This window comes from Pseudophryne corroboree, chromosome 8, assembly GCF_028390025.1.
Source record: "Pseudophryne corroboree isolate aPseCor3 chromosome 8, aPseCor3.hap2, whole genome shotgun sequence".
Classification (NCBI taxonomy): domain Eukaryota; kingdom Metazoa; phylum Chordata; class Amphibia; order Anura; family Myobatrachidae; genus Pseudophryne; species Pseudophryne corroboree.
The window spans coordinates 284,691,234-284,718,862 of NC_086451.1; the positions used below are offsets into that span (position 1 = coordinate 284,691,234).

At 45.9% G+C, this 27,629-nt stretch overlaps 1 protein-coding gene across 3 annotated transcripts in view; it reads right to left on the minus strand.

The window, feature by feature from the left end:
• Positions 1-27,629, minus strand: part of SMARCA1 (SWI/SNF related, matrix associated, actin dependent regulator of chromatin, subfamily a, member 1) — a 504,496-nt gene that overhangs the window by 118,933 nt on the left and 357,934 nt on the right. For all 3 annotated transcript variants that reach the window (XM_063937258.1, XM_063937260.1, XM_063937259.1), the window contains 3 exons: positions 27,487-27,606; positions 23,096-23,206; positions 16,410-16,523 (listed from right to left, as the gene is read on the minus strand). In XM_063937258.1, coding sequence (XP_063793328.1) covers positions 16,410-16,523; positions 23,096-23,206; positions 27,487-27,606 — 345 coding nt within the window. The remainder of the gene's footprint in view (positions 1-16,409; positions 16,524-23,095; positions 23,207-27,486; positions 27,607-27,629) is intronic.

Consider the following 27,629-nt stretch of genomic DNA (forward strand, 5'->3'; position numbering starts at 1 on the left):
CCAGTTAACAGCATGATAACAGAGGAGCCTCTAGAAAAGATGGCTCACTACAGCAATAACCCGATTTTTTTTGGTAACAATAACTATGTACCAGTATTGCAGACAATCCGCACTTGGGATGGGCGCCCAGCATCCACTACGGACTACGAGAAATAGAATTATCGGTAAGTAAATTCTTATTTTCTCTAACGTCCTAAGTGGATGCTGGGGACTCCGTAAGGACCATGGGGATTATACCAAAGCTCCCAAACGGGCGGGAGAGTGCGGATGACTCTGTAGCACCAAATGAGAGAACTCCAGGTCCTCCTCAGCCAGGGTATCAAATTTGTAGAATTTTACAAACGTATTTGCTCCTGACCAAGTAGCTGCTCGGCAAAGTTGTAAAGCCGAGACCCCTCGGGCAGCCGCCCAAGATGAGCCCACCTTCCTTGTGGAATGGGCTTTTACAGATTTTGGCTGTGGCAGGCCTGCCACAGAATGTGCAAGCTGAATTGTACTACAAATCCAACGAGCAATAGTCTGCTTAGAAGCAGGAGCACCCAGCTTGTTGGGTGCATACAGAATAAAACAACGAGTCAGATTTTCTGACTCCAGCCGTCCTGGAAACCTATATTTCCAGGGCTCTGACAACGTCTAGCAACTTGGAGTCCTCCAAGTCCCTAGTAGCCGCAGGCACCACAATAGGTTTATTCAGGTGAAACGCTGAAAACCACCTTAGGGAGAAACTGAGGACAAGTCCTCAATTCCGCCCTGTCCGAATGGAAAATCAGATGAGGGCTTTTACAGGATAAAGCCGCCAATTCTGACACGCACCTGGCCCAGGCCAGGGCCAACAGCATGACCACTTTCCATGTGAGATATTTTAACTCCACATATTTAAGTGGTTCAAACCAATGTGACTTTTGGAACCCAAAAACTACATTTAGATCCCAAGGTGCCACTGGAGGCACAAAAGGAGGCTGTATATACAGTACCCCTTTCACAAACGTCTGAACTTCAGGGACTGAAGCTAGTTCTTTTTGGAAGAAAATTGACAGGGCCGAAATTTGAACCTTAATGGACCCCCATTTCAGGCCCATAGACACTCCTGTTTGCAGGAAATGTAGGAATCGACCTAGTTGAAAAATTCCTCCGTCGGGGCCTTACTGGCCTCGCACCACGCAACATATTTTCGCCAAATGCGGTGATAATGTTTTGCGGTTATATCTTTCCTGGCTTTGATCAGGATAGGAATGACTTCATCCGGAATGCCTTTCTCCTTCAGGATCCGGCGTTCAACCGCCATGCCGTCAAACGCAGCCGCGGTAAGTCTTGGAACAGACAGGGTCCTTGCTGGAGCAGGTCCCTTCTTAGAGGTAGAGGCCACGGATCCTCCGTGAGCATCTCTTGAAGTTCCGGTTACCAAGTCCTTCTTGGCCAATCCGGAGCCACGAATATAGTGCTTACTCCTCTCCATCTTATAATTCTCAGTACCTTGGGTATGAGAGGCAGAGGAGGGAACACATACACTGACTGGTACACCCACTGTGTTACCAGAGCGTCCACAGCTATTGCCTGAGGGTCCCTTGACCTGGCGCAATACTTGTCGAGTTTTATAAACATGTGGAAGACTTCTGGGTGAAGTCCCCACTCTCCCGGGTGGAGGTCGTGTCTGCTGAGGAAGTCTGCTTCCCAGTTGTCCACTCCCGGAATGAATACTGCTGACAGTGCTATCACATGATTTTCCGCCCAGCGAAGAATCCTTGCAGCTTCTGCCATTGCCCCCCTGCTTCTTGTGTTACCCTGTCTGTTTACGTGGGTGACTGCTGTGATGTTGTCCGAATGGATCAACTCCGGGTGACCTTGAAGCAGAGGTCTTGCTGAGCTTAGAGCATTGTAAATGGCCCTTAGCTTCAGGATATTTATGTGAAGTGATGTCTCCAGGCTTGACCATAAGCTCTGGAAATTCCTTCCCTGTGTGACTGCTCCCCAGCCTCGCAGGCTGGCATCCGTGGTCACCAGGACCCAGTCCTGAATGTGCGGCCCTCTAGAAGATGAGCACTCTGCAACCACCACAGGAGAGACACCCTTGTGCTTGGTGACAGGGTTATCCGCTGATGCATCTGAAGATGCGACCCCGACCATTTGTCCAGCAGGTCCCACTGGAAAGTTCTCGCGTGGAATCTGCCGAATGGGATTGCTTCGTAGGAAGCCACCATTTTTCCCAGAACCATTTCATTGATGTACTGAGACTTGGCTCTGTTATAGGAGGTTCCCGACTAGCTCGGATAACTCCCTGACTTTCTCCTCCGGGAGAAACACCTTTTTCTGGACTGTGTCCAGGATCATCCCTAGGAACAGAAGACGAGTCGTCGGAATCAGCTGCGATTTTGGAATATTGAGAATCCAATCGTGCTGCCGCAACACTACCTGAGATAGTGCTACACCGACCTCCAACTGTTCCCTGGATCTTACCCTTATCAGGGAATCGTCCAAGTAAGGGATAACTAAAATTCCCTTCCTTCGAAGGAGTATCATCATTTCGGCCATTACCTTGGTAAAGACCCGGGGTGCCGTGGACCATCCATACGGCAGCGTCTGAAACTGATAGTGACAGTTCTGTACCATAAACCTGAGGTTCCCTTGGTGAGAAGGGTAAATTGGGACATGAAGGTAAGCATCCTTGATGTCCCGAGACATCATGTAGTCCCCTTCTTCCAGGTTCGCAATCACTGCTCTGAGTGACTCAATCTTGAATTTGAACCTCCGTATGTAAGTGTTCAAGATTTTAGATTTAGAATCGGTCTCACCGAGCCGTCCGGCTTCGGTACCACAACAGTGTGGAATAATACCCCGTTCCCTGTTGCAGGAGGGGTACCTTGATTATCACCTGCTGGGAATACAGCTTGTGAATGGCTTCCAAAACTGCCTCCCTGTCAGAAGGAGACATCGGTAAAGCCGACTTTAGGAAACGGCGAGGGGGAGACGTCTCGAATTCCAATTTGTACCCCTGAGATATCACCTGAAGGATCCAGGGATCTACTTGCGAGTGAGCCCACTGCGCGCTGAAATTCATTGAGACGGGCCCCCACCGTGCCTGATTCTGCTTGTAAAGCCCTAGCGTCATACTGAGGGCTTGGCAGAGGCGGGAGAGGGCTTCTGTTCCTGGGAACTGGCTGATTTCTGCAGCCTTTTTCCTCTCCCTCTGTCACGGGGCAGAAATGAGGAACCTTTTGCCCGCTTGCCCACGAAAAGACTGCGCCTGATAATACGGCGTCTTCTTATGTTGAGAGGCGACCTGGGGTACAAACGTGGATTTCCCAGCTGTTGCCATGGCCACCAGGTCTGAAAGACCGACCCCAAATAACTCCTCCCCTTAATAAGGCAATACTTCCAAATGCCGTTTGGAATCCGCATCACCTGACCACTGTCGTGTCCATAACCCTCTACTGGCAGAAATGGACAACGCACTTAGACTTGATGCCAGTCGGCAAATATTCGGCTGTGCATCACGCATATATAGAAATGCATCTTTTAAATGCTCTATAGGCAATAATATACTGTCCCTATCTAGGGTATCAATATTTTCAGTCAGGGAATCCGACCACGCCAACCCAGCCCGGCACATCCAGGCTGAGGCGATTGCTGGTCGCAGTATAACACCAGTATGTGTGTAAATACATTTTAGGATACCCTCCTGCTTTCTATCAGCAGGATCCTTAAGGGCGGCCATCTCAGGAGAGGGTAGAGCCCTTGTTCTTACAAGCGTGTGAGCGCTTTATCCACCCTAGGGGGTGTTTCCCAACGCACCCTAACCTCTGGCGGGAAAGGATATAATGCCAATAACATTTTAGAAATTATCAGTTGTTATCGGGGGAAACCCACGCATCATCACACACCTCATTTAATTTCTCAGATTCAGGAAAACTACAGGTAGTTTTTCCTCACCGAACATAATACCCCTTTTTGGTGGTACTCGCATTATCAGAAATGTGTAAAACATTTTTCATTGCCTCAAACATGTAACGTGTGGCCCTACTGGAAGTCACATTTGTCTCTTCACCGTCGACACTGGAGTCAGTATCCGTGTCGGCGTCTATATCTGCCATCTGAGGTAACGGGCGCTTTAGAGCCCCTGACGGCCTATGAGACGTCTGGACAGGCACAAGCTAAGTAGCCGGCTGTCTCATGTCAACCACTGTCTTTTATACAGAGCTGACACTGTCACGTAATTCCTTCGAACAGTTCATCCACTCAGGTGTCGACCCCATAGGGGGTGACATCACTATTATAGGCAATCTGCTCCGTCTCCACATCATTTTTCTCCTCATACATGTCGACACAAACGTACCGACACACAGCACACACACAGGGAATGCTCTGATAGAGGACAGGACCCCACTAGCCCTTTGGGGAGACAGAGGGAGAGTTTGCCAGCACACACCAGAGCGCTATATATATACAGGGATAACCTTATATAAGTGTTTTTCCCCTTATAGCTGCTGTATTTTTAATACTGCGCGTAATTAGTGCCCCCCTCTCTTTTTTAACCCTTTCTGACTGCAGGGGAGAGCCAGGGAGCTTCCCTCCAACGGAGCTGTGAGGGAAAATGGCGCCAGTGTGCTGAGGAGATAGGCTCCGCCCCCTTCTCGGCGGCCTTATCTCCCGTTTTTCTGTGTATTCTGGCAGGGGTTAAATTCATCCATATAGCCCAGGAGCTATATGTGATGCATTTTTTTGCCATCCAAGGTGTTTTTATTGCGTCTCAGGGCGCCCCCCCCCAGCGCCCTGCACCCTCAGTGACCGGAGTGTGAAGTGTGCTGAGAGCAATGGCGCACAGCTGCAGTGCTGTGCGCTACCTTGTTGAAGACAGGATGTCTTCTGCCGCCGATTTTCCGGACCTCTTCTTGCTTCTGGCTCTGTAAGGGGGCCGGCGGCGCGGCTCTGGGACCTATCCATGGCTGGGCCTGTGATCGGTCCCTCTGGAGCTAATGTCCAGTAGCCTAAGAAGCCCAATCCACTCTGCACGCAGGTGAGTTCGCTTCTTCTTACCTTAGTCCCTCGATGCAGTGAGCCTGTTGCCAGCAGGTCTCACTGAACATAAAAAACCTAAAACTAAACTTTTCACTAAGCAGCTCAGGAGAGCCACCTAGTGTGCACCCTTCTCGTTCGGGCACAAAAATCTAACTGAGGCTTGGAGGAGGGTCATAGGGGGAGGAGCCAGTGCACACCAGGTAGTTCTAAAGCTTTACTTTTGTGCCCAGTCTCCTGCGGAGCCGCTATTCCCCATGGTCCTTACGGAGTCCCCAGCATCCACTTAGGACGTTAGAGAAAGAAAGGTTATTTTCAGAGATAGGAATTTAAGTTCAACAAAGTCTGATGGCTGAAATGTAGAACGGTATACAGTAATATGGTTGACACTACATTCAATACAGTAGAACCAAACTTCCCTGAAAGACTTATTACACAGAAACCTGAACTATTTACGTCAACCCTTCTTCTATACTTTCCTGCTAAAACATGAGTAATCTTGTAAGATTAAAAGAAGAGAAAAACGCTCTATCTATCTATCTATCTATCTATCTATCTATCTACACACACACACACACACACACACACACACACACACACACACACACAGTAATTTTTAGCAGAATAAGACTCTTAGCATGCAGCATATGTAATAATATGTAATAATAGCTTCAGCTTTCAGTACAATAGTTCCAACAGCCGATACCATTAAAGCCAGTTGATCTATATTTGGATTAAAGGAACAGCTCTTTAGTTAAAAGATCCTGTCCTAATAGAAGACACAAGGGGCTACATTTACTAAGTGGTGGCTTTTGTAAGCCTCCGTTTCTCTACGGGATGAGACTAAAAGTTTAAAGCTGCACTCATTTTCAGTGTAAAGCACACCAGGCTTTATTCTGAATTTGAGTGCCTCTTTAAATTTCCAGCTCCAACCTGTCGAGAAGCAAGACCCTGCTTTGTAAATTGCTGAAATGGCCCGAATGTTGCATCTCACCATGATCTGACCCTGCCTCAACCAAGCTTCTAATACAGTGTATGGATATACTTGGCCCTGTATTTGCAAAAATAGTTCAATGCTCTTTACAAGCAGACAGACATTTTTCCTGGACCATTAAAGGAAGCAATTGTTAGACCGATTCTTAAAACCCTAATTTAGATCCCAACTGCATGACCAACTACAGACCGGTATCATACTATTATTTTTTAGGAAAGGTTATTGAAAAAGTAATTGCAACTCAACTGGAAAAATGCCTGACAACCCATGATATTTATGATCCATTCCAAACAGGATTCAGGAGAAGACATAGGGGGTCATTCCGAATTGATTGCTAGCTGCCGTTGTCCGCAGCGCAGCGATCAGGCTAAAAATCGGCATTTCTGCTCATGCGTATGCACCGCAATGCGCACGCGCGACGTACGGGTACAAAGTCCTTTGTGGTTTTGCACAGGTTCTAGCGAAGCTTTCAGTCACACGGCACAACGCAGGAAGATTGACATGAAGTGAACGTTTCTGGGTGGCAACCGACCGTTTTCGAAGAGTGATTAGAAAAACGCAGGCGTGCCTTGGAAAACGCAGGCGTGGCTGGGCGAACGCTGGGCGGGTGTGTGATGTCAAAAGCCGTCCCTCCATCGTTAGAATCAACGCACACGAAGAGTAACTACAGGGCTGGTCTTGCTTTGCACAAAAAGATTTTGCAGGCGCTCTGCTGCACAAGCGTTCACACTTCTGCAGAGCGAAAATACACTCCCCGGTGGGCGGCGGCAATGCGTTTGCACGGCTGCTAAAAACTGCTAGCAAGCGATCAAGTCAAAATGACCCCCATAGCACGTAGCAACTTTTTCCTGCCCGTGCGATCAACTAGACGCCGCCTATGGGGGAGGTTTTTTTTGCATAGCACGGCTGCACAAGGTGGCGTCTAGTTGATCGCACGGGCAGGAAAAAGTTGCTACGTGCTATGGGGTCATTTTGACTTGATCGCTTGCTAGCAGTTTTTAGCAGCCGTGCAAACGCATTGCCGCCGCCCACCGGGGAGTGTATTTTCGCTCTGCAGAAGTGCGAACGCTTGTGCAGCAGAGCGCCTGCAAAATCTTTTTGTGCAAAGCAAGACCAGCCCTGTAGTTACTCTTCGTGTGTGTTGATTCTAACGATGGAGGGACGGCTTTTGACATCACACACCCGCCCAGCGTTCGCCCAGCCACGCCTGCGTTTTCCAAGGCACGCCTGCGTTTTTCTAAGCACTCTTCGAAAACGGTCGGTTGCCACCCAGAAAAGTTCACTTCATGTCAATCTTCCTGCGTTGTGCCGTGTGACTGAAAGCTTCGCTAGAACCTGTGCAAAACCACAAAGGACTTTGTGCAGTTTCTAAGTAGCTTTCAAGTTACTTACCCGCTGCGATGTCTTCAGCCTGTCCGGTCCCAGAATTGACGTCAGACACCCGCCCTGCAAATGCCTGGACATGCCTGCGTTGGACTCACCACTCCCAGAAAACGGTCAGTTGACGCCCCGGAACGCCTTCTTCCTGTCAATCTTCTTGCGATCGCTGAAGCGATCACTTTCTTCGTTCTTCTTGTCGTTGCCGTCGCTGGGCTGCGAAAAACAGCAGCGTGCTGATAAGGGCCCTGGAGTGTGTTTTAAATGATCTTCTGATGGCAAGAAACAGAGGTGGTGATAATTCAATCTTAATCCTTCTAGATCTCTCTGCAGCATTTGCCGCAGGGGGCTATTCAGAGGTGGACGCAGACGTCTGAAAATCGCAAATGTGTGATTTTCGGACATATGCGCAGTGGCACAGTGCACGTGTACAAGATATCATGAAGCGGAAGGATGCGCTCGCATCATGATTGACTGGCGGCGGTTGTTCGGGAGTGGCAATGCAGAATTTGGGGAGAAAGGACCAGGAAACGTAGGCGTGTCATGGCTGTTTTAAGGACAGCCCAATGACATCGTCTACATTTCCTGCCATAGGAAACATGGCAGCACTGCGCCTGCATAAGCAGCCAGGTTGTGTAGCCAGGTGTCGACCTCTATTTGAGGTTTTTGCGATGCAATCGCATTTGTATTGTGATTGCATCACTGGGCGGTGCCACACATGCTGGGCGGCCTTGCCCTGTGCTGAGCAGCTCCCAGCACGCAATTTTAATGGTTGCAGTTTTTGATATAATGTAGCAAAAACTTTGACCAACTCTGAATAACCCCATAAGTTAACTATGGGATTCTGATTGAGCACTTAATGTATTTCTGTGGACTGGATGGCACAGTCCTTAGGCGGGTTCAAATCATTTCTCACCGGCAGGCCACAGAGAGTTTCGTCTGGAGTATACTCATCGACGGACTGGGGCCTTGATTCGGCCCTGGCATTTGTGAACGCGCGCCAATGCGCGCACACGTCACAGGGGGGCGCGCCGCACGACGTATGGGGGCGTGCCGCGAGTCATGGGGGCGTCGACTCACAGCAGTACCTTCCCTGCCTATCTTTTCCACATATCTCTGATCAAAACTGACCAGATTTCCAGCAATACAGTATGTACTGCAGAATCTTTGTATAGTGCCCCCAAAAACCCTTTGGCTCACATATTGTGTGAAAATTTGGCTCTGGTACTAGCCAATGCCTCCTGAGTCATTTATCTCACCGCACGTCCCTGCTGAGAATCCAAAAACCACCCTAATTGGCTGTCTACAGATGTGTCCTCATACATCTTGCCTGAATACGCCACACAGCAGGCGATACCTGACGTAAAAGAAAAAACTACAAAGGACTAGAAAAAGAGGATCTCTTCAGGTGCAACTGAACTGCATTTAAAACATCACTTTTATTACATTATTAGTTAATTAGTCAAAACAAACAAGGGGATATGATAACTAACACAGCCCATGATAATAGGTAAAAGGTTTAGACGATATTTAACTATAGGATAAAATAGGATTTTAATTACCTACCAGTAAAACCTTTTCTCGTAATCCGTAGGGGACACTAGGAATCTATTTAGTACCATGGGGTATAGACGGGTTCACTAGGAGCCATGGGCACTATAGAAGTTTGATTAGGTGTGCTGGCTCCTCCCTCTATGTCCCTCCTATCAGACTCAGTCTAGGAAACTATGCCCGAGGAGACGGACATACTTTGAAAGAAGGATATAGGGGGTCATTCCGAGTTTATCGCTAGCTGCCGTTGTTCGCAGCGCAGAGATCAGGCTAAAAATCTGCATTTTTGCGCATGCGTATGCCCACAATGCGCACGCGCAACATACGGGTACAAAGCCCTTTGTGGTTGTGCTCAGGTTCTAGCAAAGTTTTCAGTCGCACTGACGGCCGCAAGAAAATTGACAGAGAGGGGGCATTTCTGGGTGTCAACTGACCGTTTTCAGGGAGAGGCTGGGCGTTCGCTGGGCGGGTGTATGACGTCAAATCCCGACACGAATAGGCTGAAGTGATCGCAAGCGCTGAGTAGGTTCAGAGCTACTCTGAAACTGCACAAACTGTTTTTGCAGAGCTCGGCTGCACAAGCGTTCGCACTTCTGCTAAGCTAAAATACACTCCCCAGTGGGCGGCGGCATAGCGTTTACACGGCTGCTAAAATTAGCTAGCGAGCGATCAACTCGGAATGACCCCCATAGAACAAGGAAAGTGGTGAGATTTCAAACCAGCAGAACCATAACAAGAGGAAAGCCATGCAAACCAAAACTTGCAAACAGTAACAGCAACAGCTGAACCAAACAACATTATTTAACCAGGTAACAGTGCAGGAAGAACGAAGCACCGGGCGGGCGCCCAGTAACCCCTACGGACTACTAGAAAAGGATTTACTGGTAGGTAATTAAAATCCTATTTTCTCTTATGTCCTGGGGGATACTGGAAATCCATTTAGTACCATGGGGAAGTACCTAAGCTCCTAAACCGGGTGAGAGAGTGCTGAGGTTCCTGCAGAACTGATTGACCAAACTGAAGGTCCTCAGAGGCCAGAGTATCAAACTTGTAAAACTTAGCAAATGTGATCGAACCTGACCAAGTAGCTGCTTGGCAGAGTAGAGTGGGCCTGTACAGATCTTGGAACCGGCAAGCCTGCCGTGGAATAAGCATGCTGGATAGTGAGCCTGATCCAGCGTGCAATGGACTGCTTTGAAGCAGGACACCCAATTTTATTGGGATCATAGACAACGAACAGCGAGTCCGATTTCCTGTGACGAGCTGTTCGCTTTACATACACCTTCAAAGCCCTCACAACATCCAAAGACTTTGAAGTAGCAGAGGCGTCCGTAACAACCGGAACCAAAATAGGTTGGTTGATGTGAAATGCGGACACTACCTTAGGAAGAAATTGCTGACGAGTCTTGAGTTCAGCTATGTCCTCATGGAAAATTAAGTAGGGGCTATTGTAAGACAACTCCCGTAGCTCCAACACACGTCTCGCTGAAGCCAAGGCCAACATTATGTCGGTCTTCCACGTAAGGTACTTTACGTCTACCTCCTATACCAGCTCAAACCAGTCCGACTGGACGAACTGCAACACCAAAATGAGATCTCAAGGTGCCGTGGGAGGCACGAAAGGAGGTTGGACGTGCAGTACACCTTTCAAGAACGTCTGGACCTCAGGGAGAGAAGCCAATTGTTTCTGAAAGAAAACAGACAAGGCCGAAACCTGGACTTTAATGGAGCCTAGATGTAGGCCCTCATCCAATCCCGACTGCAGAAAAAGCAGGAAACGTCCCAGATGAAATTCCACCGCAGAATATTGTCTGCTCTCACACCAAGAGACATATTTCTTCCATATACGGTGGTAATGTGTACACATTACCCCCTTTCTGGCTTGGATCATGGTCGGGATGACCTTATCAGGAATCCCTCTTCTGGCTAAAATCAGCCGTTCAACTTCCATGCCATTAAACATAACCGTGGTAAGTCTTGATAGACGAGCAGGCCCTGTTGCAGAAGATCCTCGCGAAGAGCCATAGACCCCTGTGTGCAGACACTGCCATAGCTGCAGTGCGCACATTAAGCAAGCCTATTTCTTTTATGGCTTCCACCATAAAGTTTGCAGAGTCCTGTATATGTTGTAAGAGCAAAACAATATCCCCTTGAGGTAAGGTATCCAACCCCTCAATTAGGTTACCCGACCAGTTAGCAATGGCTCGCGTAACCCACCCATATGCTATAGTGGGTCTCTGGGCCACCCCCGCAGCTGTATACAAAGATTTGAGTGTAGTCGCGTGCTTTAGGGAGGCTGCACCCGGGACAGGTAATACAATTTTCCTTGAGAGCCTGAAAACCGATGCATCGACTATCGGTGGATTCTCCCATTTTTTCCTATTAAAATTTCTTATCTGGATTAACCCACAGTCAAAAAGGGTATTTAGTTCCTTTGACACAGGAAAAGTGGCTGAGGATTTCTTTTTTATATTAAAATAATATTCCTCACTCTCCTCTGTCACCTTATCAGGGATATTCAGAACTTCTCTGAGGACTTCCATGAGAGCCTCTATTCCCTGTGACAGAGTACCCTCCCCCACCTCACTCTCCTCCATTTCTGACCCCTCATCATCCGAGTCAGACTGCAGAATATGGGCCAAAGTAAGTTTTTGCATACAAATGTCAGGGGACTGAGACACTTGTTTGGGTACTGAGTACTTTTTCATAAACTCAGCCATAGACTGTCTTCAGTATTACGTCTCTTTCTCATTCCGAGATAACTTAGTAGAAATGGAGGAAATCATTCCCCTAATGGAGTCCAGCCATGCTGATTCTGCCCCGCTAGCCTGGGAAAGGATACTAAACTGAGTACTCACTAGTGAACCCCCTGGAGAAAAGGAACACTGTGCCTTACATGAAACACACTCTTTGCCTGACATACTGTAACAGTGACAGCACACACACACAGGAACAGGATAAGTGCACAATTAACCCACAAAGAGCCCTTCCAGGGAGACACAGAGAGTATGGAACCAGCACACGGCACCCTTATCGCTAATGCCAAGCTTAGCTGGGTCGCAGACTAAGTACCTAGATTAGGGACTTAGTACCCCTTGCTATGACCCCCTGGTACCGCTGAGGTAATCTGGAGTCTCTCTGCGCGTCCCTGTCGGTCAGCGTCTGTGTCAGGTGCAGTACGAAAATGGCGGCTGTGAGCTACTGGATCCGCTCATAGTAAAGCTCCGCCCCTTCAATGGTGCGCGGTCTTCCCGCTCTTTTTTATACTGGCTGTTATGTGTCTATATGCATAAAATGGAGACAGACTCCTTTTATGTCTTTGTTGCCAGTCTGGGTACTGTCTCCGCTGTGCAGCGTCTGTGTCTGTACACAGTCAGGAGACGCAGTCCGCCCCGTTTAGAAGCCGTGCATCTCCGTACCCTCAAGTCGCCATAATGGCCAGCGACCCGCTAGCCGGGACGCCGGCTTAGTACTCACCAATCTTCGTTCTTCTGGCTCTGTAAGGGGTGGCAGCGTGCTGCGGGAATGTATGCTCACTGTGGTGGGGCTTGCGAATAGTTCCCTCAGGAGCTAGCGTCCTGTCAGCGGGGAGCAGGACCATTAACCCTGAGAGAGGTTGGGCCGTTCCCCCCCTAAGTCCCACGAAGCAGGCAGGCTGGTCTCATCCAGTTCTGCCTGAAAATAACAAACTTTAGAAAATAAATGCAGAAAACTCTTCAGGAGCTTCCAGAGACGTGACCGGCTCCTCCGGGCACATTTTCTAAACTGAGTCTGGTAGGAGGGGCATAGAGGGAGAAGCCAGTACACCTAATCAAACTTCTATAGTGCCCATGGCTCCTAGTGGACCCGTCTATACCCCATGGTACTAAATGGTTTCCCAGTATCCCCTAGGACGTAAGAGAAAGTTATCTAATCAGTATAAAATAAGAATTTACTTACCGATAATTCTATTTCTCATAGTCCGTAGTGGATGCTGGGGACTCCGAAAGGACCATGGGGAATAGCGGCCCCAGTCTCCTGCGGAGCCGCTATTCCCCATGGTCCTTACGGAGTCCCCAGCATCCACTTAGGACGTTAGAGAAAATAAGAATTTACTTACCGATAATTCTATTTCTCGTAGTCCGTAGTGGATGCTGGGGACTCCGTAAGGACCATGGGGAATAGCGGCTCCGCAGGAGACTGGGGCCGCTATTCCCCATGGTCCTTTCGGAGTCCCCAGCATCCACTAGGACGTTAGAGAAAGTACCGTTGCAGGTATTCAAACAACTCGCGAACCAATCTGATTGGCCGCAGGAGGTATAAAGAGACTTCTTGCTCCGGTTGCCTTGTTAAAGCTGTGATGCGAATCATACTCTTTTGAATGTGAATGCTCTCCTCATTAGAAAAGTACGTCCGAGAGGCGGCGGCCGCAACACGGGGAGACACATACTATATAACCCATGTAATATGCGGGGATTGTAGCTTTCTACTTGATTGTAAGGAAAGAACTTTTATCAGTGGGGAGGGCAATATACATTGAGCAAGTGGATAACACATTATTTCAAGTGAATTGTGTCCCCTATGCATCCTTAACAGTGACGTAAAAGGGATTCTATTGCACTGATTGAACAACCCTCAAGCGCTGAGAAGATCTTACTCTTGGCAAGCTCACTATTTACCTATCACAACAGAATCTTAGCTTCACCTGTGTCATTAACGGAAAGGAAAGATATAAGGGCACTGGATTAAATTTTAATCACCGGTGAATACACCCCTATTATCCAAGTTCTAATATTTTGAGTGAGAGACACTAAATCTACATTAAAACAGGGCAATGATCCTTTAATCACATCAGGATGAACTCCAGATAAGGGTGGCAGTCCAACACATTTATGGTAAACATAGTTACCCATAACAATGTGGAAGAAATAAATGTATATATTTAGACACAGTCCCAATTTGACATATTTATGTCATTCATAACTACCCACTATAAATAATGCACATATTCAAAATGTGGAAGAAATAACTGTGCCTGACACCGTAATTGAGAGACATGTATCAGTGCACGAATATACTATACGCTGTATTCATTGTGGGTAAGGTGAATGTGTCTGACACCGTGAGTGAGAGACACAGGTGACATTCTAACACCTGTTAGATTGTATCAATAGCACCTCTGATACAATTCAGTGAGAGACAAATAATGCACATATTTAAAATGAGGAAGAAATAAATGTGCCTGATACTGTGAGTGATAGACACGTACCAGTGCACTTACATACCAGAGACTGTATTTAGTGTGTCTAAGGTGTATGTGTCTAACACCGTGAGTGAGAGACACAGGATAGATTCCAACACCTGCTAGACTGTATTGACAGTATATCTGACACAATTTAGTGTGAGACGTCATACTGGTATCATAAGGATCAATAAATGTACGCTGTTGTTGTTGATCGAGAACTGTACTCTCAAGGACTTGATATACTGTATGTGACCTATAAATTCTGAGTGAGTGCATAAAGGTGCATGAATAAAAGAATATTCCCTTTTCAATTTGGAAAAATGTATTAGAACAAAAGCATTTAACACATAATCCGCACATACGAGACATCCGCATATAATCCGCACATTCTTCATTTTGAGATGTGTAACATCTAGAAGAATTTAGGTTGTAACAAATCCCAAAACGATACACTGTGTATTGCATTCAAGAGTAATATTGGAACTTTGATGTACAGTATCAACTTAGCATTTTACAAACAGACACTAAAGAAGGAATCTAAATATCTATTAGAAGAATTACATTGTGAATAACAAATCAGAAACAGACAGTTGGCTATTTTCAACAGTTTTATTTCACAATTTCTTTCGTTGAACACACTTATCTATATTTTAACTATACTTCGCATGAACCAGGCATATTTGATTATGCCTTCTGAACTAATAATTTAATAAAAAGTGATGTACAGGAAGACTATATGTAACTGCACACATCTGTAGCTGAGCTCCAGGCGTGGAGGAGTGCTAGTTGCCTGCGACCGAATCTTCATAAAAAAAGAGGCCCCTATAAAAGGACCTCAACATCAAAGGACAAGACTGCAGCTGGTCTTACACTTGGGGGTTCAAAATTAGAAAAGCATTGATCATGTACGGAATCTTGGCATTGTCCTGGATGGTGGCCTGACACTTAAACATCACATATCAGCCACAATCAAATCCTCATTTTTTTCATCTGAGGAACATATACATAATCAAGCACTTAATTCCCTCTGAAGTTCTGCAAAAAGTCTGTGTGACTGAGTCTGAATCTGAAGTGCTACAATGCATCGGTGCAAGTTCCGTTGTGTTACATACACAGATTCAGACGCTGTCATGCACAGATATAAAAGTGCTGCATATCTAATTACTCAGTGCAGACTCAATCTCAGTTTGAAACCAATTTTGGACTATATGACATCCAGATAAGGACAATTCTCCGGGATGAAGAGTGTTTCTGCTGAGAAACTCTGTTTCCCAGTCTTCTGCACTATAATAAAATGAGTTCTGCATAGCACATGATTCCTTTCATCTTCCTTATTGCCTGGGAACTCCTGGTTACTCTCCGATAATTGATATATGATACTTGTGTTGCATTGTTGGAATGAATCTTCATTTGTCTACCTCTTAATAGTTTGAGCCTATGCAATGTCATTTGTGACTGCTCTGAGTTCCAAGATAGCGTTATTCCAAACCAAATCAACACTAGTAACTGCCAATTTTGATTCTTTATGTGAAAAGTTAATGAGGATGACAATGATGGATCACTGCCCCCTCAGCCTTGAGGACTAGCATCTGTTGTTACAACTTTCCAGTTCCAAATGGAGAATAAATGACCTCTGCTGAGATTGTCCATTGTATACACTATTGGTGGGTTAATTGTGTCTGTACATCTAGGTGATCTAGGTGCATGGGTTTTGATGATATTTGTTCGTTTTGTTTCCATCTAAAACATTTCTTGAATGCACCTAGGCACACTGGACTACCTCACAGATAGGAAACCATTTCACCCAGGACCTTCATTGCTAGACACACCTTTCTGCAAGGCCAGAACCTTGTTCATCGCAAAAACACTGTCTGTAGCTTGGTACTGACAATAAATCCCAGGAAAGTCATATATTGAGCAGCAAAGAGACCAGACCTTTGACAATTGACAAGCTATCCATTAGACTATAATGTCTGGATAGTCATCTGGAGGTGTACACAGAAATGCTAAAATGATTCTGCCTTGATTCTCTAGATACTGATTAACAGTGATATCTCTTACTATCAAGAGAGCAGCCATTATGCCAATGATCTTTGTAAAGACATCTAGGGCATTCACAAGGCTGAAAGCAAGCCTCACAGGTAATACAAATATAGACAAAAAGGGATATATATACCAAAATTAAAAAATGGCCCTTATTCTTTTTGTTTTTAACTTCTTGCATTTTTAAGCTGTATAACATTTAAAGATTACCTTATATCCAATGGTTTTTCTGTAATAGAGTATTTCTTTCTCCAACAGCTCAAACAGTCTTGGTGGAAAAAACTGAAAGTCTTGAATGTTCGGCTGCTTTGGTGGCCGGGGAGCCTTCATGAAACAAAAAATAAGAATTTACTTACCGATAATTCTATTTCTCGGAGTCCGTAGTGGATGCTGGGGTTCCTGAAAGGACCATGGGGAATAGCGGCTCCGCAGGAGACAGGGCACAAAAGTAAAGCTTTTACAGGTCAGGTGGTGTGTACTGGCTCCTCCCCCTATGACCCTCCTCCAGACTCCAGTTAGGTACTGTGCCCGGACGAGCGTACACAATAAGGGAGGATTTTGAATCCCGGGTAAGACTCATACCAGCCACACCAATCACACCGTACAACTTGTGATCTAAACCCAGTTAACAGTATGATAACAGAGGAGCCTCTGAAAGATGGCTTCCTAAACAATAACCCGAATTAGTTAACAATAACTATGTACAAGTATTGCAGATAATCCGCACTTGGGATGGGCGCCCAGCATCCACTACGGACTCCGAGAAATAGAATTATCGGTAAGTAAATTCTTATTTTCTCTATCGTCCTAAGTGGATGCTGGGGTTCCTGAAAGGACCATGGGGATTATACCAAAGCTCCCAAACGGGCGGGAGAGTGCGGATGACTCTGCAGCACCGAATGAGAGAACTCCAGGTCCTCCTTTGCCAGGGTATCAAATTTGTAAAAATTTACAAACGTGTTCTCCCCTGACCACGTAGCTGCTCGGCAGAGTTGTAATGCCGAGACCCCTCGGGCAGCCGCCCAAGATGAGCCCACCTTCCTTGCGGAATGGGCCTTAACAGATTTAGGCTGTGGCAGGCCTGCCACAGAATGTACAAGTTGAATTTTGTTACAAAACCAACGAGCAATCGACTGCTTAGAAGCAGGTGCACCCAACTTTTTGGGTGCATACAGTATAAACAGCGAGTCAGATTTTCTGACTCCAGCCGTCCTTTAAATGTATATTTTTAAGGCTCTGACAACGTCCAACAACTTGGAGTCCTTCAAGTCGTCTGTAGCCGCAGGCACTACAATAGGCTGGTTCAGGTGAAACGCTGATACCACCTTAGGGAGAAAATGCGGACGCGTCCGCAGCTCTGCCCTATGTCGAATGGAAAATTAAATAAGGGCTTTTATAAGACAAAGCCGCCAGTTCAGATACTCTCCCGGCCGAAGCCAGGGCCAGTAACATAGTCACTTTCCATGTGAGATATTTCAAATCCACATTCTTTAGTGGTTCAAACCAATTGGATTTGAGGAAATCTAAAACTACATTTAGATCCCACGGTGCCACCTTAGGCACCACAGGAGGCTGTATATGCAGTACTCCTGTGATAAAAATCTGGACCTCAGGGACTGAGGCCAATTCTTTGTGGAAGAATATTGATAGGGCCGAAATTTGAACCTTAATAGATCCCAATTTGAGACCCATAGACAATCCTGATTGCAGGAAATGTAGGAAAACGACCCAGTTGAAATTCCTCCATCGGAGCACTCCGCTGCTCGCACCACGCAACATATTTTCGCCAAATACGGCGATAATGCTTCGCGGTGACTTCCTTCCTTGCCTTTATCAAGGTAGGAATGACTTCTTCTGGAATGCCTTTTCCTTTTAGGATCTGGCAGTCAACGCCATGCCGTCAAACGCAGCCGCGGTAAGTCTTGAAAAAGACAAGGACCCTGCTGAAGCAGGTCCCTTCTCAGAAGTAGAGGCCACGGATCGTCCGTGACCATCTCTTGAAGTTCCGGGTACCAAGTCCTTCTTGGCCAATCCGGAGCCACTAGTCTTACTCCTCTTTGCCGTATAATCCTCAATACCTTTGGTATGAGAGGCAGAGGAGGAAACACATATACCGACTGGTACACCCAAGGTGTTACCAGCGCGTCCACAGCTATTGCCTGCGGATCTCTTGACCTGGCGCAATACCTGTCCAGTGTTTTGTTGAGGCGAGACGCCATCATGTCCACCATTGGTTTTACCCAACGGTTTAATAGCATGTGGAAAACTTCTGGATGAAGTCCCCACTCTCCCGGGTGAAGGTCGTGTCTGCTGAGGAAGTCTGCTTCCCAGTTGTCCACGCCCGGGATGAATACTGCTGACAGTGCTATCACGTGATTCTCCGCCCAGCGAAGGATCCTGGCAGCTTCTGCCATTGCCCTCCTGCTTCTTGTGCCGCCCTGTCTGTTTACATGGGCGACTGCCGTGATGTTGTCCGACTGGATCAACACCGGTCTTCCTTGAAGCAGAGGTTCCGCCTGGCTTAGAGCATTGTAGATTGCTCTTAGTTCCAGAATGCTTATGTGAAGAGACTTTTTCAGGCTCGACCACACTCCCTGGAAATTTCTTCCCTGTGTGACTGCTCCCCAGCCTCTCAGGCTGGCCTCCGTGGTCACCAGGATCCAATCCTGTATGCCGAATCTGCGGCCCTCCAATAGATGAGCCTCCTGCAACCACCACAGAAGGGATACCCTTGTCCTCGGCGACAGGGTTATCCGCAGGTGCATCTGAAGATGCGACCCTGACCATTTGTCCAACAGATCCCTTTGCATGGAATCTGCCGAAAGGGATTGCTTCGTAAGAAGCTACCATTTTTTCCCAGGACTCTTGTGCATTGATGTACAGACACCTTTCCTGGTTTTAGGAGGTTCCTGACCAGGTCAGATAACTCCTTGGCTTTTTCTTCGGGAAGAAAAACCTTTTTCTGAACTGTGTCCAGAATCATCCCCAGGAACAGCAGACGAGTTGTCGGCATTAATTGGGATTTTGGAATATTCAGAATCCATCCGTGCTGCTTTAGCACCTCTTGAGATAGTGCTAAACCCATCTCTAGCTGTTCTCTGGACCTTGCCCTTATTAGGAGATCGTCCAAGTATGGGATAATTAATACGCCTTTTCTTCGAAGAAGAAATATTATCTCGGCCATTACCTTTGTAAAGACCCGAGGTGCCGTGGACAAACCAAACGGCAGCGTCTGAAACTGATAGTGACAGTTTTGTACAACGAACCTGAGGTACCCCTGGTGTGAGGGGTAATTGGAACGTGGAGATACGCATCCTTGATGTCCAAGGATACCATAAAGTCCCCTTCTTCCAGGTTCGCTATCACTGCTCTGAGTGACTCCATCTTGAACTTGAACTTCTTTATGTATAGGTTCAAGGACTTCAGATTTAGAATAGGCCTTACCGAGCCATCCGGCTTCGGTACCACAAATAGAGTGGAATAATACCCCTTCCCTTGTTGTAGAAGAGGTACCTTGACTATCACCTGCTGAGAATACAGCTTGTGAATGGCTTCCAAAACCGTCTCCCTTTCTGAGGGGGACGTTGGTAAAGCAGACTTCAGGAAACGGCGAGGTGGCTCTGTCTCTAATTTCAACCTGTACCCCTGAGATATTATCTGCAGGATCCAGGGATTTACCTGCGAGTGAGCCCACTGCGCGCTGTAATTTTTGAGACGACCGCCTACCGCCCCCGAGTCCGCTTGCGAAGCCCCAGCGTCATGCTGAGGCTTTTGTAGAAGCCGGGGAGGGCTTCTGTTCCTGGGAAGGAGCTGCCTGTTGCTGTCTCTTCCCTCGTCCTCTGCCTCGTGGCAGATATGAATAGCCCTTTGCTCTCTTATTTTTAAAGGAACGAAAGGGCTGCGGTTGAAAGGTCGGTGCCTTTTTCTGTTGGGGAGTGACTTGAGGTAGAAAAGGTGGATTTCCCGGCCGTAGCCGTGGCCACCAAATCCGATAGACCGACCTCAAATAACTCCTCTACGCATCGCCTGTCCACTGTCGTGTCCATAAAGCTCTTCTGGCCGAAATGGACATAGCACTTACCCGTGATGCCAGTGTGCAGATAACTCTCTGTGCATCACGCATATAAAGAAATGCATCCTTTATTTGTTCTAACGACAGTAAAATATTGTCCCTGTCCAGGGTATCAATATTTTCGATCAGGGACTCTGACCAAACTACCCCAGCACTGCACATCCAGGCAGTCGCAATAGCTGGTCGTAGTATAACACCTGCATGTGTGTATATACCTTTTTGGATATTTTCCATCCTCCTATCTGATGGATCTTTAAGTGCGTCCGTCTCAGGAGAGGGTAACGCCACTTGTTTTGATAAGCGTGTTAGCGCTTTGTCCACCCTAGGAGGTGTTTCCCAGCGCTCCCTAACCTCTGGCGGGAAAGGGTATAAAGCCAATAACTTCTTTGAAATTAGCAGTTTTTTATCGGGGCACCCCACGCTTCATCACACACGTCATTTAATTCTTCTGATTCGGTAAAAACTACTGGTAGTTTTTTCACCCCCACATAATACCCTGTTTAGTGGTACCTGTAGTATCAGCTAAATGTAACATCTCCTTTATTGCCAAAATCATATAACGTGTGGCCCTACTGGAAAATACGGTTGATTCGTCACCTTCACCACCGGAATCAGTGCCTGTGTCTGGGTCTGTGTCGACCGACTGAGGCAAGGGACGTTTTACAGCCCCTGACGGTGTTTGAGGCGCCTGGACAGACACTAATTGAGTGTCCGGCCGCCTCATGTCGGCAAACGACTGCTTAAGCGAGTTGACGCTATCCCGTAATTCCACAAATAAAGGCATCCATTCTGGTGTCGACCCCCTAGGAGGTGACATCCTCATATTTGGCAATTGCTCCGCCTCCACACCAATAACGTCCTCATACATGTCGACACACACGTACCGACACACAGCAGACACACAGGGAATGCTCTATACGAAGACAGGACCCACTAGCCCTTTGGGGAGACAGAGGGAGAGTCTGCCAGCACACACCAAAAAGCGCTATATATGACAGGGATAGCCTTATGATTAAGTGCTCCCTTATAGCTGCTTTTATATTAATATATTGCCATTTATTCTGCCCCCCCTCTCTGTTATACCCTGTTTCTGTAGTGCAGTGCAGGGGAGAGACCTGGGAGCCTTCCTGACCAGCGGAGCTGTGACAGAAAATGGCGCCGTGTGCTGAGGAGATAGGCCCCGCCCCTTTTACGGCGGGCTCGTCTCCCGCTATTTAGTACATTTAGGCAGGGGTAAATATCTCCATATAGCCTCTGGGGCTATATGTGAGGTATTTTTAGCCTTTTTAAAGGTTTTCATTTGCCTCCCAGGGTGCCCCCCCCCAGCGCCCTGCACCCTCAGTGACTGCCGTGTGAAGTGTGCTGAGAGGAAAATGGCGCACAGCTGCAGTGCTGTGCGCTACCTTAAGAAGACTGCAGGAGTCTTCAGCCGCCGATTCTGGACCTCTTCTTGCTTCAGCATCTGTGAGGGGGCCGGCGGCGTGGCTCCGGTGACCATCCAGGCTGTACCTGTGATCGTCCCTCTGGAGCTTCATGTCCAGTAGCCAAGAAGCCAATCCATCCTGCACGCAGGTGAGTTCACTTCTTCTCCCCTCTGTCCCTCGTTGCAGTGATCCTGTTGCCAGCAGGAATCACTGTAAAATAAAAAACCTAAGCTAAACTCTCTAAGCAGCTCTTTATGAGAGCCACCTAGAATTGCACCCTTCTCGGCCGGGCACAAAAATCTAACTGGAGTCTGGAGGAGGGTCATAGGGGGAGGAGCCAGTACACACCACCTGACCTGTAAAAGCTTTACTTTTGTGCCCTGTCTCCTGCGGAGCCGCTATTCCCCATGGTCCTTTCAGGAACCCCAGCATCCACTTAGGACGATAGAGAAATTATATTTTATTACTGTCAATGCAGAATTTATGCACAAAGTATTCAGTTAAGTCAAAGCTAACATATAATGTTAGGACATCAATATATTATAAAGTCAGGTTTTAGTGAATGAAATACACACAGCTAAATGAAACAAATACAAAACTGTCCTAATCAATTATTCTTAAACATTTATCATGAAGTGAGAAGTTTCACAGTGAAACATGAATCAATGTACATTTCTATACATTTAGGGTCATTTAGATGTTTTTCCTGGTATTGGTTTGATGGTATTAATAATTAAACTCCAATATGTGTAAGGCAAAGCTGGGTACACGCTTGACTGATGGTGCGGCCCAGTAATGCGTTGCACAGATATATCAAAGCGCCGTACACACCGCACGATCGGCTGTAAGATGGCGAAATATATCGTTACAAGGTTCATGAAACAATACAACATCATCCATTCAATAATATATTGTTACATGGTTCATGAAACAATACAACATCATCCATTCAATCATTCCAATGGACGTGCAGCATATCCAATGGACTATTTGATGGTACATACTATACGATGGTCATTTGATTTTTCGTGGATCGCAACATCATCTGATATATCGTACAGTGTGTACCAAGCTTAAGAAATGTGCTTGTGGCACTGTTATTGCACTGTGCCATCAATCATTAAAGGATAATTCCATCTTTAGAGCCGTGATGACCTTCACTTATCCCAGCCATCATGACTACAATCATCAACAATCCAAGTCCCAGTGTCAAGCTTTGACCCACTGTATACATCTGGTTAGCATCCAGAAACAGCACTACAATAATGACATTTGCCATTGATAACCTAAGGATTGTTAGCAGAATACTCCATTCTAAAGATTACACTTGTTTAGTGACCATTGTTAGTACATATTGCAGTGTTGCACACAGTGTATTAATAATGCAGAATATATTTTACCTTTGGCGCTCTAGGTTCGCTAACACGCAAGGCATCTCTGAAATATGCATCCACTGCATAATTGGCCTTGCGCTCTCGTTTGGGTGGCTCTATCCATTCTAACATGCTCAGCTAAATGCAAAGGCAAGAAAAAGAAGCACTTTACAAAAGTATCCACTTTACTGGAAATTACAAATCAACATTATGGGATTTAAGTGGCCAATTAGGATTGTGTAGCAAGAAATTAAATTAAATTTTGATTCTGAACGGTTACTTGATGACTCAGCTGTAATCTTCAGTCAAGGATACAATGTATTTTACTGCAATACCAGAATGAGACAACATAAATAACTTTCTGTGACTTAACTGCCAATAAACACTAATTATTTCAACAAAGGGTTTGAGAGGCAAGTATTTATTTTTATTTAATTTTTTTTGGGGGGGAGGGGCAGTGTTGCAAAAACATTTACGAATGCAAGAAAATGTAAATCTGCAGTGAAGAGCTGTTTTTATTTTGTGACATCACATATTAATTTTTCTTCATCTGTATTTATTTTGTTCATCAACTAATAGTGACTAAAAAGACGATTTTTGTATGTACTGTACAGATGAGTCCTCTTACATATTTGCTCTGTGAGCTACAAGTCGTGTTACACATAACGCGTGAGTGCTGTGTGACTCGGCTGTTTTGTTCCGCGAAAATGCATCATAGACGCAATGCAATGCAATAGGATGCACAAGCAGCTTTTGCGGATTAAAATGATTTGCAGCATGCCTATATTTTGTGTGTGACTGCGACAGTATTTGCATACAAAATGCTATGCTTCTGTAATATGGCTTTTCGGGTGCAGCTAGAGCCGCAATAACACACAGAATATGCTTCATATTATTTTAATCAGCAGAATCTGCTCATGCTTCCTATTGCATTACATTGCGTCTAAGATGCATTTTCGCTGACGAAAATCACAAAAAGAGATGATCAGCACAAACGAGTCCCGCTACGTCATGCGCGACTTGAAGAGCTATTTAGCGTGACTGCAGCAAGGATGTAAGAGGACACATCTGTATATTAAATCATTTTGTCTGACTCCATTGAGACACACTGTGAACACACTGGTGTATAGTGGATGATGGAGGAATGCAGGTATTTTATATTTTTAGCTTCTCCCCCTTATTCCCATTGCCTGCAGTGGGAACTTCAGTTATGTTTATCCAAGCCCAGAGGATAGGACTGAGAGGAGCCTACAGGTTGGAGGAAAAGAACAATGTCCTCCTAAAACACTGAACAACAATGGACTCAAAGATTTAAAGCTTAGCACAGAAATCTTCTTCTCTTAGTCCTCCGATTGATTAACACTATCATCATCCCAAAGCTGACACTAAAGGTAGATGAAGCAGTGCAAAACAACTTGCCTCCAAAATTGGCATCTCTAGATTCAAACACGAGACAGCTAACTATTATTAGTACTGGCACAATCATAGGAGCTATAGATGTGTCCTAATACATTGCCGCTGCAGTCACGCTAAATAGCCGCTTACGGCGCGCCAGTTCCCATGAGACTGAGCTAACACCAGGCATTTTTTTCACGCCTTTTTTCACGACAGCGCATCTTAGTCACCGTGCAATGCCACTAGGAAGCACCAGGAGACTATGCTGATTAATTATATATGCAGCACTTGTATATTTGCATGCAAATTAATCTCTGAATCTGCATACAAAGTGCTACCAAGTTCTCCTGTGCTACGTATATGGTGTGTCTTTGTTGCATCACAGTGTGATGAAGACACATGTTGGGTTAAAAGATGCAGAAATACGTCACATAGCGTATTGAGGCTTGTTGTATAAGGACACATTTGCACATGGAATTATTATACAGTAAAATAACTGCAATAATGATCTTCTAAGCCATGTTAAGTACTGCAGCATACCCAGGCTGCTATCTCTGCTTCATCTATGTGTAGGGAAAAAAGAAACATGAACACGCACTTTCATAATACTTGAAGTGAACGGCCTTAATCATTACAGCAACGTGTTCACAAGACGCAGGATGCCGCAGTATAAGACTGCTTCACCTCCTTGAGAAAGTCAGACTGTGGCATCTAGTGGCTGCTGCAGCACCCACATATATTAAACCCTTTACTCACGTTAAGGGGAAAATTCAGTCTCAAGCGATGTGCGATTAGAAGGCAAGGGAACATTGATTACATCAGCATCTCGAAAATGCATCATTGTTCATTTTACCCTGCACCCCAGTAGGTTGCCCGGTAGAATGAATGTTGTTGCTCTGCCATAATTCAGAGCACTTGGAACTTAAATCTGAAATGCCCACAGTGAATGTTAGTGTCCTTTGAAGAAAGCTTCTGTTTCAGGACACAGCTGGGAATGTCTTGCATTACACAGATCTTGGATAAAAACAAATATGGATTACTCTATTATCTTGGGTGAGAACTTGCTTTTACTGTGCACTTTGTTATATTGCTTCACTAGATTTTTGGCTACATACATAATAACTTAGAGACAGATTTTGGATAAGTTTATGACTTCACTGCTCACTATCCTGAAATACAGTTCCATACCAGACTATAAAAAAATGAAATCATTTACAAAGTACAAAGCAGCCACTCTGTAAAAACACAATGTTGCACCTAAATTTGTACAAGTATCACCAGGATTTCTGTAGGGGTGCATCGTCCTGCAAAGCAAGGTACCAACATACTAAATGCAGAGAGATTTATATTTGGGTAGGGTGTGTTCAAACTGAAATCTAAATTGCAGTGAAATAATTAAGCAGACAGTATTTACCCTGCACAGAAACAATATAAACCACACAAATCTGAATCTCTCTGCACATGTTACATCTGCCCCGACTGTAGTGGGGATCGGTATGAAAAACTGGCATCCGGCATCCCAATTCCCGTCTGTCAGTATACTGACAGCGGGATCCCGACCACCGGTATGCCGGTAGTGCTGGGAACGCTAGCAAGCGCCTTGCAGGCTCACTGCACTGGCCACGATTCGGGCACGTGGCTAACGCAGGTTATATTCTCCCTCTATGGGTGTCGTAGACACCCACAGAGGGAGTAAAACATGTGGTGCCGGAATTCCGGCGGCAGTATTTCACCGCTAGTCTAGATTCTGGTGTTGGGATTGTGACGTCCGGGATACCAACTAGCGGTATTGTAACCGCTTCCCCTGTAATGCAACAAGGTTTTGCCCAGTTGCTTGCTTGTTTGGTTTGCTAACAAACATGAATAACCCCCTGTAGACGCTTCTGCAGTTACCAATCTTGCCCTTCAATGTTCCAGGCGAGGCAGCCACCTAGGGTGCACTACACAGGTTACAGTGGGCAGGATGACTAGTCCATAGCAGTGTAACATGCAATGGGAGATTGCAGGGAGAAAAAGAACAGCTCCAGTGAGGGGACAGTAGGTGGCAGTTTCAACACAAGGTAAGCAGAAGTACAACAGAATTTAAGCAGGAATAAATTATGGTACTGAATTAGTATATTGCAAATGGGGCAAACTGCAGAAAGCAGGGTATGTAATGAGTAAGCAGGCATAGGTAAGTCCAGCTACATTAAGGTTTGCACAGGTAAAGCCCAAAACAGTGGGGAAAAATAAGATAAAAGGGGGGAGGGGAGAGGGGAATTAAAAATCAAAATAAAGCAAAATAAAATGAAATAGCCTGCTGTGGCTTCAGTAATGAAGCTGCTGGTCGTTTATCATTGGTTTCCCCCACAGAGCCTCGATAGCCTGGTCTGTCCATTGTATATGTTTTGATTTGCAGAGCAGATAAAGGGCTGAAGAGGACACTATATCAGGGGCATTCCTTACAGTACACACCTATTCCCACTACACAAAATGATGACATTCTGCACCAGCTCAGAGCTAGTCCTATACTTTTAATGTTGCACTTCCACAGCAAAACACATTTCCAGGCACACTATGAGTACTGTAATTGCACGCATCACATGCACATTGCCCGGTTAAAATAAAAAAATAAATACAGGCAACATGCCCCTGCATCCTTCTAAATCCTCAACCAGCACCAGCACTAGACTGCCCGTGCTGTTTTCTACTACAAAAGGGAGACCAAGACTGCAAAGTATCCACGACATAGTGAAAATGTGCCAAAGGCTGGTCACACCGGGGCCATTGCTTCTAAGGGTGGCCTCTGCAAACACAGAACCCACTTTACAACCTCACAGTCTACCAAGCTTGTGCTGAAAAGTGGTGAGGCTCTTTCCAGGTGCCAGGTCATTTAACCAGAGTGGCCGCTTTGCCATCCCAGATGTTCCAAATTAATTGGCATGGATCCCTTTAAGCTTGGTAATTATTAGTGAATGTGCAGTCATTCAATACAGCCTATATTATATACAGCACTAAATACATTCTTGTAAATACAAGTTTACCTTTTGCTTTTCTCGATAATCTTCTCCTTCAAAATTATATAAACTCGTTTCTGTCTCCATAGAGAAATTTCTAAGAGAGCTCTCGCCCATCTTTTCCAAGCGCTCTGCCATTTCAGCAGTCTGAAAGAGAAACATTTCAGAAC